We start from the raw sequence: 13,560 nt of genomic DNA, 5'->3' as shown, positions 1-13,560 counted from the left end.
TATCTTTCCATGAGGCCTAAAATATGACAACACTGGCAATAATTACAGTAGCAATTGCTGGCATTTAGTGAGTTTCTCCTATGGGCCAGGTGTCTCTGCACTGTCTCATTTGATCCTCACCACAACCCAGATATGAGGTGGAAGCAAAGAAGCCACCTGGTGCAGCTGCGTGCAGACTGCAGAACCAGATTGCTGGGGTGACGTGGGACCCAGCACCAACGAGTGGGGAGCTTACACAACATACGTCCATGTCTCACAGTTCTGGAGTCTAGAAGTCCAAGATCCAGCTATTGGCAGGGTTGGTTTCTTCTGAAAGCCGTGAGGGAATGACTTACTCCAGGCCTTTCTCTTTGCCTTGAAGATGGCTATCTTCACCTCACGCCCTCATGTCTTTCCTTGTGTGTCCAAATTTCCTCTTCTTATAAAGGACACCGGTCACTCTAGATCAAGGCTCACCTTAATGACCTTTTTTAAATTTTATTACCTCTTTAAAGACACTATCTCCAAACACAAATACAGTCACTTTCTGGTGTACTGGGGATTAGAGCATTTTGTGAGCTTTTCAGGGGGACAGATGTGAATCATGGTTCCACCCTCGGCTACCTGTGTAACTTTTCCAGCCACTTACTTCTTCATGTCTTTATTCCTAACCTCCACTGAGGTTGTTGTGAAAAATAACTGAGATGACGTACATAAAGAATGCACTGCCCGGCCCATGGTCAGCCCTCAAAAAGTGCGAATTGGTATTAGATTTCATCCCCATTTTACAGGTGGGCAAACTGAGCCTTAAATAGCTTGGGTAGCTTGCTTGAGCTCTCACAGCCGTGAATAGTAGGTACATCAGGGCCTGTAACTCATGCCTGCCCATCCCAAAGACCAAACGAATGCTCGTCCACCATGCCACACAGCCTCCTCTTCCTGATTTTATACTAAATAGAAGTCAAGCTGTAGCATCCTTTCCATGAGATGAAGCCTAATCCAATCCATTTCAGTTCTCCCCAGAGTCTCAAAGCTCCAAAGGACAGCCCCCCAGCATGCCTCTGGCATCTCATGAGAGGAAGACAGATTCCCTTGCAGTTGGCCTCCTGACTCTGTAGGCACCAGAAAGGGCAGAGAGTAACACTGGGGAGGATGATTGGGCCAGGGACCAGAGGGCCGTACGACTCCAGCCTTAATCCTGCGTCCCATGTGGACTTATCTTCAAGCCCACCCACGGATGTTCTGGCTACTGGATGGGGGGCATGATGTTTCTGGAACAGCTATTTTTGGTTTGTTTTAACCTATTAGGAGAAGAAAAGTCCTCGGCCCGTAATAAAGGCTAGGTAATTTGCTGCACAAATTAAGAGGGTTTTAATTTTTTAAAAAGAGCCATGTTCTTTGGAAAAGTTTCTATTCTTGATTCTCCTCCCCCTGCCCACTCCCCAGCCTGCCATCCCCCAACCGTCTCCCACCAACTAGCCCTAGATGAGTAAGAAGAGATGAATCTTTAGTGAGTAAATAGAATATATTTTCCTATGGCTTTGGGTTTGTCCTCTTCCGGAGAGAGCCTCTTGAAGCTGCTTAATGAAGTTGCCCTTTGTCCCTCGCTCTCATCCATAGTTCACCTTGATTTCAGTTCTCTGCCTGTGATGTGTCAGGATGGATGCAGCCAAGAGAGAAGAAGGAGGGTCTGACTGCATTCAGATGTGGCCTGGGTGTGGGGATTATTAAAGCTCCCAGGTAATTCGATGCATATCCAGTGGAGGACAGGTGACTAGAGGACTGACCAGAGCAACTGGCATCTGTGGGAACTGACCTGCCATGCGCCAGGCCCTGTTCTGGGCATGTCACAGAAGTTGACGTGAATCATTTCTCAAAACAACCCTCAAGTTTGGGATGAAAAGATACGTCCACTATATACAAAATAGATGAACAACAAGGACCGACTGTATAGCAGAGGGAACTATATTCAATTTCTTGTAATAACATATAATGGAAAAGAATTTGAAATATATATATTAAAAAAAACCCTCAGAAGTAGTTATTGTTCCCATTTTAGAGATAAGGAGATTGAGGCTCAGAAAAGCCACTGTGATGCTCAAAGACACAGGGTCAGTTGGGGCAGGTGCGTCAGGAGTGTTACAGAGCTCCTGATCCTGACCCAGATCTCCTCCCATGAAACTTCATTGCTTCCACAGATGACTGTCTCTCTGGGCCTCCAGCCCTGGGGTGAGGCAAACTGAGAGAAGTTCCACTTTATTAACTTCTTGAAAGTTTTCTATCAGAAAGTCTAAAAAAGCAAAAAAACTATCATTTACCATCCATTCCAAAAATGCATGCTTTTTTTGGTTTTTTGTTTTGTTTTGTTTTTTATTGAGTTATACTCAGTTTACAATATTGTGTCAATTTCTGGTGTACAGCACAATTTTTCACTCATACATGAATATACATATATTCATTTTCATATTCTTTTCACCATGAGCTACTACAAGATCTTGAATATATTTCCCTGTGCTCTACAGTATAAACTTGTTTATCTATTCTATATATACCTGTCAGTATCTACAAATCTCGAACTCCCAGTCTGTCCCTTCCCACCCGCCTCCCCCCGGCAACCACAAGTTTGTATTCTATGTCTGTGAGTCTGTTTCTGTTTTATATTTAAGTTCATCTTTTTTTTTTTTTTAGATTCCACATATGAGTGATATCATATGGTATTTTTCTTTCTCTTTCTGGCTTACTTCACTCAGAATGACATTCTCCAGGGACATTCACGTTGCTGCAAATGGCATTATGTTGTCATTCTTATGGCTGAATAGTATTCCATTGCATAAATATACCCCATCTTCTGTATCCAATCATCTGTCGATGGACATTTAGGTTGTTTCCATGTCTTGGCTATTGTAAATAGTGCTGCTATGAACATTGGGGTGCAGGTGACTTTTTGAATTGGAGTTCCTTCTGGATATATGTCCAGGAGTGGGATTACTGGGTCATATGGTAAGTCTATTTTTAGTCTTTTGAGGAATCTCCACACTGTTTTCCACAATGGCTACACCAAACTGCATTCCCACCAACAATGCAGGAGGGTTCCCTTTTCTCCACATCCTCTCCAGCATTTGTCATTTGTGGACTTTTAAATGATGGCCATTCTGACTGGTGTGAGGTAACACCTCATTGTAGTTTTGATTTGCGTTTCTCTGATAATTAGTTCTACTGAGCACAAAAATGCATGCTTTTTGCACGCATCTTCCAATTGATGACAAGAGTGACAGAATTTCTGTTACCTGTGCTGGTTGCATCAAAACACATGGGCTAGGTGTGGACAGCTTAAAGGAAAATCCTGGAGACGACACTAGAGAGTTCTTTCAAGAAATGCTGATCACCAATGCACTTGATGGCACAATGAATGATGTCATGTGGGAAAACACGGACACAGACAACTCTGAGTTAGATGCCACATATGAAGGAGTTTAGGAATGTCTTAACCAATTTATTTTACTAACATTTTCCTTTTGTTTGTTTGCAAATGTGACAGATGGTAAAAAGAAATCTTTATCCAAATGAAACTGCAAGAGTGCTTTAAGTACAAAATCAAGCTTACAAATGAGAAGGAAGCTTTGTGACATACTTTAATTCTTAGTGGTTATAGTACAAACTGTGTGGCTTAACACGGCTCTCACGGTTCTGGCCAGAAGTCTACAAGAAAGGTGTTGGTGGGGCTGTGCTCCCCCTGAGGTCTCTAGCAGTGGCTCTTTCCTTGCCTTACCTGGCTTCTGATAGCCCCAGGGATGCCTTGGCTTGGCTTGTAGTAGCATAACTCCAACCTCTGCCTCCCCTCTCTTCAGGTGGCTTCACTCCGTGTGCGTGTGTGTGTGTGTGTGTGTGTGTCTTCCTGGAGAGTTCTCCTACTGCGTCTCTCTGTCCTCTTCTTTTGAGGACACCAGCCATATTGGATAACGGTCCATTCCAGGATGCCCTCACCTAAACTCATCACACCTGCAACCACCCTGTTCCCAAATAGGGTCACATTCGGAGGTACTGGAGGTTAGGACTTCAACAGACCTTTTAGGGGAACACAAGTCAACCCACAAAGGTGATAAATAAAATAGTTTTTAGTAATACAGAAAATAATGTGATGTAATCAGTGGCATCATAGATTCATAAACCAGTATTCTCAGCAACACGTCAGCTTTGTGTTCTATGGATTTTCCCTCGTGCTCACTTCCAGCCATGTTCTGCACACCCTTTGGAGGCAGGATTCCTAGATTGCCCCCCACTTTCTCTTGGCCCCTCCCTCGCCCAGAGCAATTGGTGCTAATTAGCAGCTGTTTAATTATCAGCCCAGCAGGGAAGTGATTCCAGCCTTGATCCTTAGAGAGGTATAAGCACAGTGAAGCTGTCCCAGATACTGGAAGGTTGACTGTGTTCCATGCTCTAGGGAAAGGCTATGTGTTTCAGTGGAAAGTTCATGGCATTTAGAATTGATCAACCTGGGTGACTTTGCCGTGTTTTTTGTTGTTGGACAATGGTCTCTGAAGCTTTGTTTTCTCAACCGTACCCACCCACAGTTCTGTTGAGAAGATCAATGTAGTGAAAGGACCTTGTTAACATAACCTGTAAAATTGTATACAAATATGCAATGATAGTGTCTGCTTCATCTTAGTATCCTTTGTAACCAGCACACTATAGATGCACAAAGACGTTTGTCGAGTGAAAAATTCTTAATTGAGGAGAGACACTAGAAGAGGGAAGGACATGGGTGGAGCTGTTCAGGTAAAATTTGTGCTGTGCACATGTGTCAAATTAAGGTCTAAAATTTGAAACTGAATTGTAGAATATCCATCTGTTCATTTTTAATAAAATAAGACCCCGTAACAAACACACCTGTTTTCTTATATTTTTTATTTGTGTAAATGTTTACATCAATGGACCAACTTGGGGTTGCATTCTAAAAGTAAACACGGAAGAAAACATTATATTTCTCTGAGAAGACGAGAAGGTATGGTTAAGTTGTATGCATGTCATTGGTACCACATCTAAGTGGTAATGAAAGGAATCGTCTGTGAAGAGTTACAGCCCAGAAGAGGAAGAAGAGAGAATAAAAGTGGCCTTTTAGTTATAATGTGAGGGAGGATTATAGACGCCAGAAGATTCTTACTCTGACATCAAGGGCTTAATCGCATATAGAATTGCAACACTGAAATCTTCCCCAGAGGTCTTTAAAAGTAGTTTATAACCTCATCTCTCTGCTCATAGGAACTTCATTTATAATAGAAAGCAATCCAGATGACCAGTGAGAGAGAGCTCACTGGGTAAATTATGGCATATTACTCTATGGAATATTTAGGTAGCCATTAAGAATTAAAATAAGAGCTATGTAGCAACATATTAAAATTTCCATAGCTGGATACTTAATGAAGAAAGAATGTACAATTTACCTATAATATGATAAACGTATGTAAAAATTAGATTTAAATGCAAATTAGGATTGGACAAGAACCCCAAAAAAACTGAAAGCAATTGACAATAGTATATGGTATAATTATGGGGAGAAAAAACACTGTTCTCTAGATTTTTGTGTGTAACAAGTAACAATATATGTTTTAAAGCTGTTCAGCTCTCATGGAATTGTAACTGTGATCTTCAGGTGTGATTCAGAAAACCCTCTGCAGTCTTAGAATTCCTGGTTTTTAGTACCACAAAACGCAAAACCTCAGAACCCCCAGTCACACTTGGGGCTTCTGAGTTTGCATGGAGGGACGCCATCCAGGGAGCACAGCTTTCCAGAGTATCACTGGTTTCCATTAAAACCTAATTTGTGGAATTAAAAATTAATTTTATGAAAACGAATTTAAACAGTCTTTTCATTAGAATGCACTTGTTCTAATTGAGTTTGGAGTGGCATTGTCGTAGCCATTCCTCCACGTTAGTGGAAAAGACGGAGTCTGAGATGACTCTTCTTGTCCTTGCACTGCCAGGAAACTGTGCAGAAGAGGTTTCCAACGAGTGCACTGTCATGGGGCCTGTTTGGGGCAGAGCCCAGCTGTTGCCAGGAGCCTCCTTGAACTAATTCAGCTCCTAAGTTTCATTTCCATCCAAGGACTTGGGGTTGTGCCTGACTGTCCAAAATGTAGTGTCATCATTGCAAGGATAGCATCAGTTTATCTCTGAAGGTCCCTCACTTACCTCCTAGAGCTTTGCTGTGGACTTTCTGGCTTGCCAGGCAGGTTTTCTTTGTTTTTTGTTTGTTTGTTTGTTTGTTTGTTTTGGTGTGTGTGTGTGTGTATTTGGTTTTTTTGGCTGATTCTCAAATGTGATAGCACAGGACTCTCAATGTGGATGTGCATTCTGGGATGCACTCTAGAAAAACAGTCTATGTCATTTCCACTCTCCTCCTGAGTCCACATCACTCTCCCTTCCTTAACAGAAGTGTTTCATTGTTTTATTTCACTTAATGCCCCCTACTATCTTGTCTCCCTTGAGAACACTTTTCTCCATTTATTTTCAAGAGACTTGCCTTGAGTTTCAAGGTCTCTTTGTTCAGTGAAAGCAGAAGTAAATGATCCTGGAACATAATCATAAAGTAAGAATGTGCATGAGATAAACTTGGCTTCCGCTGAGAAAAATACACCTTATATACAAATGGAATTTGAATTCATGGAAATGAATTCCAGAAGATGGGAGCTCAATTGATATTCAGGTAATATGCCAGCATTGTCTTTCCAGGTGAAGATGGCCTTGCAGCAGGAAGGATTCTACCGGAAAAAGCGAGGGTATAGAGACATCAATGAGATCGACATCAACATGAATGACCCTCTGTTTACAAAGCAATGGTATCTGGTAAGCATCTTGGTATTATTCCTGATGTTTCTCATCTTGGGACTTCAGATAAAAGATGCATTTCTATTTTCTCATTATTCTGTGGGATGTTAGCCAGCCCCCAACTCAGAGAACCTCTCTGTCCCCTCCGATAGGTATTGATTTTCCATCACCCTCCATGCATCTTGTTCTCTAATCTGCTTATTTTCTGGAACTGCTAAACAGCCATGACCTCCCAGGGCCAAAGCAACTACCAAGAGCTGGTCAGATTCTCCCAGACCAGTGTGTGAGTGAAGACTTGCAAAAATATGTAAGTCAAGTTAAAGTTCTGGGAGGAATAGCCTAGGGGTCTCAACAGGCAGAATAATGGGAAGACACAGTGAAACCACAGGCAAAAAAGAAAGAATCAGGTGACTTCACAATGGGCAAGCAAGAGAGCTCAGAGACTAAAGTAACGAAAGTAATATCCATTGAGTGCTTCCTAACAATGGCAGGAAATCAATTCCATGGCACTTAACTGATGCAGGATTCAAGGCATGGAGACCCAGTCTATCTGGTGAAGTGAATATTTGCTGACTCACCAATAGTCCTTCATGTTCCATTTGGGTGTTGGATTCTGTTTTAAAGACATTCAATGCCTCCAAACCAACTCAAACTGCAGGGCATATGGAGGGAGAAGGAGTGACTAATTATAAATGGGAGTGAAGCTTTACTTTATTTAAGATTAAAAGGTGATGAGCAAGAGAGAGAATTAAATTACAGCCCCATGGGCTGCTGCATTGTAAGAAAGCATCACGGCTGCCTTCTTGGGGCTTCAGAGCTTGACTGCACTTTATGCTTTGGGGCATGGAATTCTCCAGATCCAATCTGGGTAACTGAATGAGCATATGTCTGTGAGTCGGGATCGGCTAGGTTTCTTGCAATAACAAACACTCCCCAAATCACAGTGGATTAACAAAATCAAAGCTTGTTTCTCACTCATATCATACATCCCACACTACATAAGCCACCAGAGACCCAAGCTCCATCTCAGCTCCATCCCAGGCCCTGCTCTCATGAGCACCTCCATGAGGGGAAAATGCAAATCACACATGTGAGCTCACATTCCATTGGCCAAAACAAGTCACGTGGTTCTAACTTTCAAGGAGGTGGAGAGGTGTGATCTTCACGTGTGCCTACAAGAAGAGCAGTCATTTTTATAAAGAGCACTAATGACATTCACACACGGTTCTAGCAGCACCATAATAGACGACTCACCTCTATGGGCATCTATCCAGTACAAGCTCCCACATCTTTTTTTTTTTTTTTTATGATTTATCTTTGAGAAAGTCTGCACAGGTCAAAAATGAGAAAGTTGTAAACATATTTGCACGGAATTTTTCTTTGTTTTCCTTTCTTTTTTGATTTTCTTGGGGGGAAGTTTTTTTTTTTTTTTAAATTTCTTGCATTAGAACATGCACTAACGGTGGGCCAGCCATCTTTAAATCAGTTTAACAAATATTTTTAAGCAAGATTTGGTGTGGTGGTACTGAAATGAAAGGTAAATAGGACATGCTTCGTCTTGCAAAGGATCTTGTTATCTAGTGAAGAAATTACATTCAAATAAGAATAAGCTAAGACAATATGCACTAAATTCTAAAAGTGAGGTATAAATAAAGAGCTACAAGAGTGAGTACTTAATTCTAAACTGGGGAGTTTAAAGCTAGTGATCTAGCATCATAAGAGATGGGGAGGTTGAAACTGTACATATTTCTGTAAAACAGAAAACATCAATTTGTCTATCAAAAAATGGAGAGGCAGATGCCAAAAGCACTGTCTCATGGAACATGTAGTCTTTGAGCTGGCCCTCGAATGCTGGGTGGCTGCAGAGTACGTCAAGCAAACATTTACACAGTTGCTTTACTGCATACACCAAACTAATAAGATTCTCTGCTTTGGAATTCCTGAATCAGATCAATACCGGGCAAGCTGACGGTACTCCTGGCCTTGACTTGAATGTGGCAGAAGCCTGGGAGCTGGGCTACACAGGGAAAGGTGTCACCATTGGAATTATGGACGATGGTGAGTATCTCAAGGCCCTTACATCATCTGGAACATTGAGTCCTTGTGTACCTTTGGAACATAGAAGATTCATTGTTTTGGAGATGCTAATCAGAGGCAGAATGGCCAGATGCTGGAGGGCTACCATCTGTATGGTAGCAGCATCCCTATATTCCTCCAAATCAGTGGTCCTCAAGTTTGAGGATGCCCTCCACAAATATTTACTGAATTGATAAGTTTAAAATTTTTTTAAATGAACAAAAGAAAGTTGACCATCACTGAAATGTAATTTCTTGTTGGGCCACTGCTTATACATAACCCTAAGACACCTTCTAAACCTGTTTATATTTACCATCTATTTCTCTAGATCCACACTGTCCAATGTAGTGGCCACTAGCCATACATGGCTATTGACATTTAAGATTTAATTAGTGAAAGCTAATTACAATTAACAAGTCAATTTCTCAATCACATGGGCTTCATTTCAAGGTCTCACTAACCACACGGGGCTGGCGGCAATTTAATTCCACTCCGTTTCTGACATCACAGAAAGTTCCATTAGACAGTGTGGCTCTAGATCCATGAAATAGCTTTTCAGTAACAGGATCGGGGTTGGGAGAATTTTGATTTCATTGCTTCTTTCAGAATGAGTAGTTGTAAAGCAGGACTGATAACATTTATCATACACGCCCCTATAATGTTATTCTATCACACATTCCTTCCCGACAAAGATTTAGCAGAGATTTATTTTTTAGTTTGTGATATGAAAACCAATGTGTTTGAGGAACTGCTGTTTTTCTAACTACGCATGCCTTTGGCTCTGCCAAGATCCTGGAGAATCTGCCCTGCAGTCACCTCGCTGGGGATGTAGTCTCATCCGTCGTTAGTGTCTGGGTCCTCTGCAAAGTCTCCACTGTGCAGTATTGGTCCAATTACATATAAAGTCTATACAGAGATGAAACAATGAAGCCTTTCCCTCCTCAAGATCCTCAAAGAACACTATGTTCCCTAAAGCAAGCCTTTGAAGAAGAATTGATGAGAAAACAAGGAAAGGCAGCGTGCTTAGGCAGCGTGTGGGATGTTTTGAAGTGGATGTAAAAGCTGTCTCCAGTGGTCGAGGGCTTTCACAAGAAGGAAGGGGTCCTCACACATTGGGTTGTGTGTGTGCCAATGTCAGGAGCATTCCCGTTTCTTCCTTCCTGACGCTTTGGCTTAAAAGCCACGGAGGCTGAGGCCAGCTCACCCGGAAGAAAGACGCATAGAGCTTTGGGGGAACTGTGCCGAAGATCTGTTCTAATCACTGTTTCATCACATAGCATCTGGGGAATCAGAGAAGCAGGCTAAAATTGGCACGCCAGTGCCACGGATAGGCGCGTTGCTCGTATAAAACCTCCCACAGCCCCCTGGGATGCCCATTTCAGGATTTTTTAATCACAGCCCCCCTTGACTGACTCCTCATCGTCCCTTCCAAAGAGAGCCAAGAAAGGGTAGTCGGGGAGGGTATTGCTCAGTGGTACAGCACATGCCTAGCATGCATGAGGTTCTGGTTTCAATCCCCAGTATTTCCATTAAAAAAATGAATAAATAAATAAACACGGTTATCTCCTTCCCAAAAAGACAACAGAGAGCCAAGGAGAAGACGACGCCTGACCCTGTCCCACACTTCCTGGCCTGAGAGGCCAAGCCCCTTACAAAGGCTCAGGAGAATTTCCCACTTGGCGTTACTTCTGCTGGTTTGTGGCCTTCGGGATCCAGAACAAGTGAACTCTCTGCCCCTCAATTAAAGCTCCTATCTTCTCCATTGTTCTGGTCATTAACTGCAGAACAAACCACCCCAAAACTGAGCAGCTTAAAATAACCACCATGGTGCTGTCTCTCACAATTCTGTGGGTTGACAGGCTCAGCTGGACAATTCTGCTGGTGGTCTCTCTGGAGTCTCTCATGCAGCATGCAGTTGGGGTCAGAAGGCAGCTGGTCTGGTGTTATCTGGAGTCTCGATTGTGTGCTGGAGTGGCTCAGCCTCCCTCTCACTCCAGGAGTCCCAGGGCTCCTCCTCTCCACACGGTCTCCCCAGCAAAGCAGCTGGATTTCCTACAGATGGCTCGGGGCTCCCAAGGACGCTCGTAGGCATCCGAAGAGACAAGAAGCAGAAACTGCCAGTCCTCTTAAAGGCTGGACTCGGAATGGGCAAGCATTGCTTTGCCACTTCTACTGGGTAAACAGTCTCAGAACCAGACTCCAGGAGAGGAGAGGTAGGTCCTGCATCCTGGTGCGGAGAGAAACGAAGGATCCGTGGCTATCTTGAAATCAACACATACTTACTCAGTATGATAACTGAAGGGAAGAAGGGCCGCTAAGCCGTCCTCCAAGCTCACTGCTGAACGGCACAGCTGGGCGAAGAGCAGCCTCCCACACAAGGGCCGGCCCAGACGCACAGCCTTTCCCCGTGTGACAGGGCATCTCTGATGTTCCTCTACTGTCCTGTTGGCAGACGCAGCCCCAGCCCACTCGCATGAAAGCGGAGAGAACAGATGGACCACCAATGGGAGACTCACATTGTCACATTGTCACATTGTAGACGACCATATGGGATGGGAAATACTGATCCACCATCTTTCAAAAATACAATCCATCTGTTGAGGCTACTCCCCATCGACCTATGTCAGTAGAGGGAGGTGCAAGGGCGAGCTCTCTTGGGACAATGGAAGGAACTGGGCTTAGGACCAGGGTCCAGAGATGTTACACATCTCAGACTCAACACTGTGACTAGGAATACGGACATGGAGCCCCTTGCTAATTCTTTGAGGTCTCCAGAACTGCCAGAGATCCCTGAGAATTTGAACTATTGTAGATTAGACTTTCAAACCAATGACAGGACACTAATGGTTTGCGACAAAAATATAACCAAGAATTTGTCATTGGGGCACCACATTGCACTATGATGGGCTGGTAATGAGTCAGTGCCCCCTGAAGATGGTGAGCCTTAGCTGGTGGTACAGCTCATGTTCTGTGTCTAAACTGTCTATTTTTCCAGGACCTACACATTGCTGAAAATAAACCAATGAGTGAAAATAAGAATGAGTACATTAGCGATACAAGAATTAAAAGATAAATAAGCTGATTAAGAAGACATTCAGTACATTCTGCCTCAAAATATAATCAAATATACAAAAATATTGAAACACTATTTAATTACCAGGTTATTATATTCATGCTTTAGTTCATTATTATTTTTTTTCTGAATCATATCTGTCATCTTAGTCTACCTAGCAATGATCTTTCCTTCCTCAGACCAAAGTCTGTCTATTCTAACAGTCTTCCCCTTAATCTAATTAAAGATCCTTTATTTTAATTAGGCTGAATTTATCTTGTTTTAATTCTAATTTCCTTCTGGTCTCCGATTATCTCTTTGCTTCAATATTTTTCCCTTCACAGAGAAGAGCCTTTTCTATCTCTTAGAAAATTCCTCTCCTGAATCACTTGCACTATCAGAACACGAAGCCATGTTTCAAAGATTGACTCCCTGTTAGAAAAAAATGTATTCCGTGTGTGCACATGTCTTTTCTTTTAAACTTACCTATATGTTACAAAATGTTTTGCCTAACAATGAGTTCACAAAATTTAACCAACTTCAACAAATATATACAAGTCAATTTCAACACAACATTCTAAAACCAAGTCGATTTTTCAAATGCTTCTGCTCTTCTGAGCTACCCACGTAAGTCCAGTGATGTGGTGGATGATGGTACTAATGATGATAAGAAATGTCACTTATTTACTACAAGGGAAACATTTCAGTGAATTGGCTCCAACCTTGAAAACTGCTTTGCGAGGTACATAATATTCCCATTTCAAAGATGAGGAAGTTGAGGCTCAGAGAATTATGTCACTTGGCCAAAGCCACACAAATATTATAGTGTCTGAGCCCGGAACGGAACTAGATCTGTTGGTCTCATGGCCTGTGCTCATCCCAGCTCCACCTCACAGCCTACATTGACCATCTCTGAATCAAGGGCCCAGAATAAGGGTCTGCAACTTTAAAAATATTAGCCTTTAAGTCTCCTGACCCCTGTCCTCCTGCAGTTCTAGGAAGGAGGTGGGAGGGGAAGGAGGAGGGTAGTGGGTGGGAGGTGACTGGCTATACTCTCCCAAGCCATAGAAAGTGGCCTGATGACAGCAGTTGCTTCGGATGCCAAAATATTAGCAAAATGGTGACTCCTAGGTCAGAAATTACGTCTGTAACCAGAAACAAAAAAGAAAATTTCTTTCTAGAAATATACATCCTGAAACAAGTTCTTTTTTGCAAGACAAAGCCCTAATGTGGTCTGGCCTTAGTGTGCACACAGTGAAGATGACACCTAAGAAGGACTTAATGACCCTTCTGGCTTTTAAATATTACAACTCAATAGAATCATTAATGCCACCGGAATAAGCAGACCACGCTGTTCCTGCCCTCACCAGTTTGAGAAGAAAGCAAACACAAAGAGGCCAAGCACCATGCCTGAAGTCGAACAGCCAGTTGGCAGTCAGATCTTTGACTCCAAAACGTACACGCATAACCATTACACTAAGAAGGGCAGGAATGCAGCTGATTTCTCAGAGGGCTGGATGCTCTGATGTCACTGCGGCCGCGATTAGATGGCTCTGCAGACCTGGATGAGAGCTTTTCAACTTGCCTTTTGAAGTTCCATCCAGTGCTTTCTGAGGTCCACGTGCTGA

General features: G+C 42.7%; 1 protein-coding gene across 1 annotated transcript in view; it reads left to right on the top strand.

Moving 5' to 3' along the window:
- PCSK2 (proprotein convertase subtilisin/kexin type 2) overlaps window positions 1-13,560 on the top strand; it is a 218,249-nt gene that overhangs the window by 101,125 nt on the left and 103,564 nt on the right. The window contains exons 3-4 of the mRNA XM_032461792.1: window positions 6,709-6,822; window positions 8,754-8,862. Coding sequence (XP_032317683.1) covers window positions 6,709-6,822; window positions 8,754-8,862 — 223 coding nt within the window. The remainder of the gene's footprint in view (window positions 1-6,708; window positions 6,823-8,753; window positions 8,863-13,560) is intronic.

The sequence above is a fragment of the Camelus ferus genome, chromosome 19, assembly GCF_009834535.1.
Source record: "Camelus ferus isolate YT-003-E chromosome 19, BCGSAC_Cfer_1.0, whole genome shotgun sequence".
NCBI classification, from domain to species: domain Eukaryota; kingdom Metazoa; phylum Chordata; class Mammalia; order Artiodactyla; family Camelidae; genus Camelus; species Camelus ferus.
This window is presented reverse-complemented; position numbering and strand designations above follow the sequence as displayed.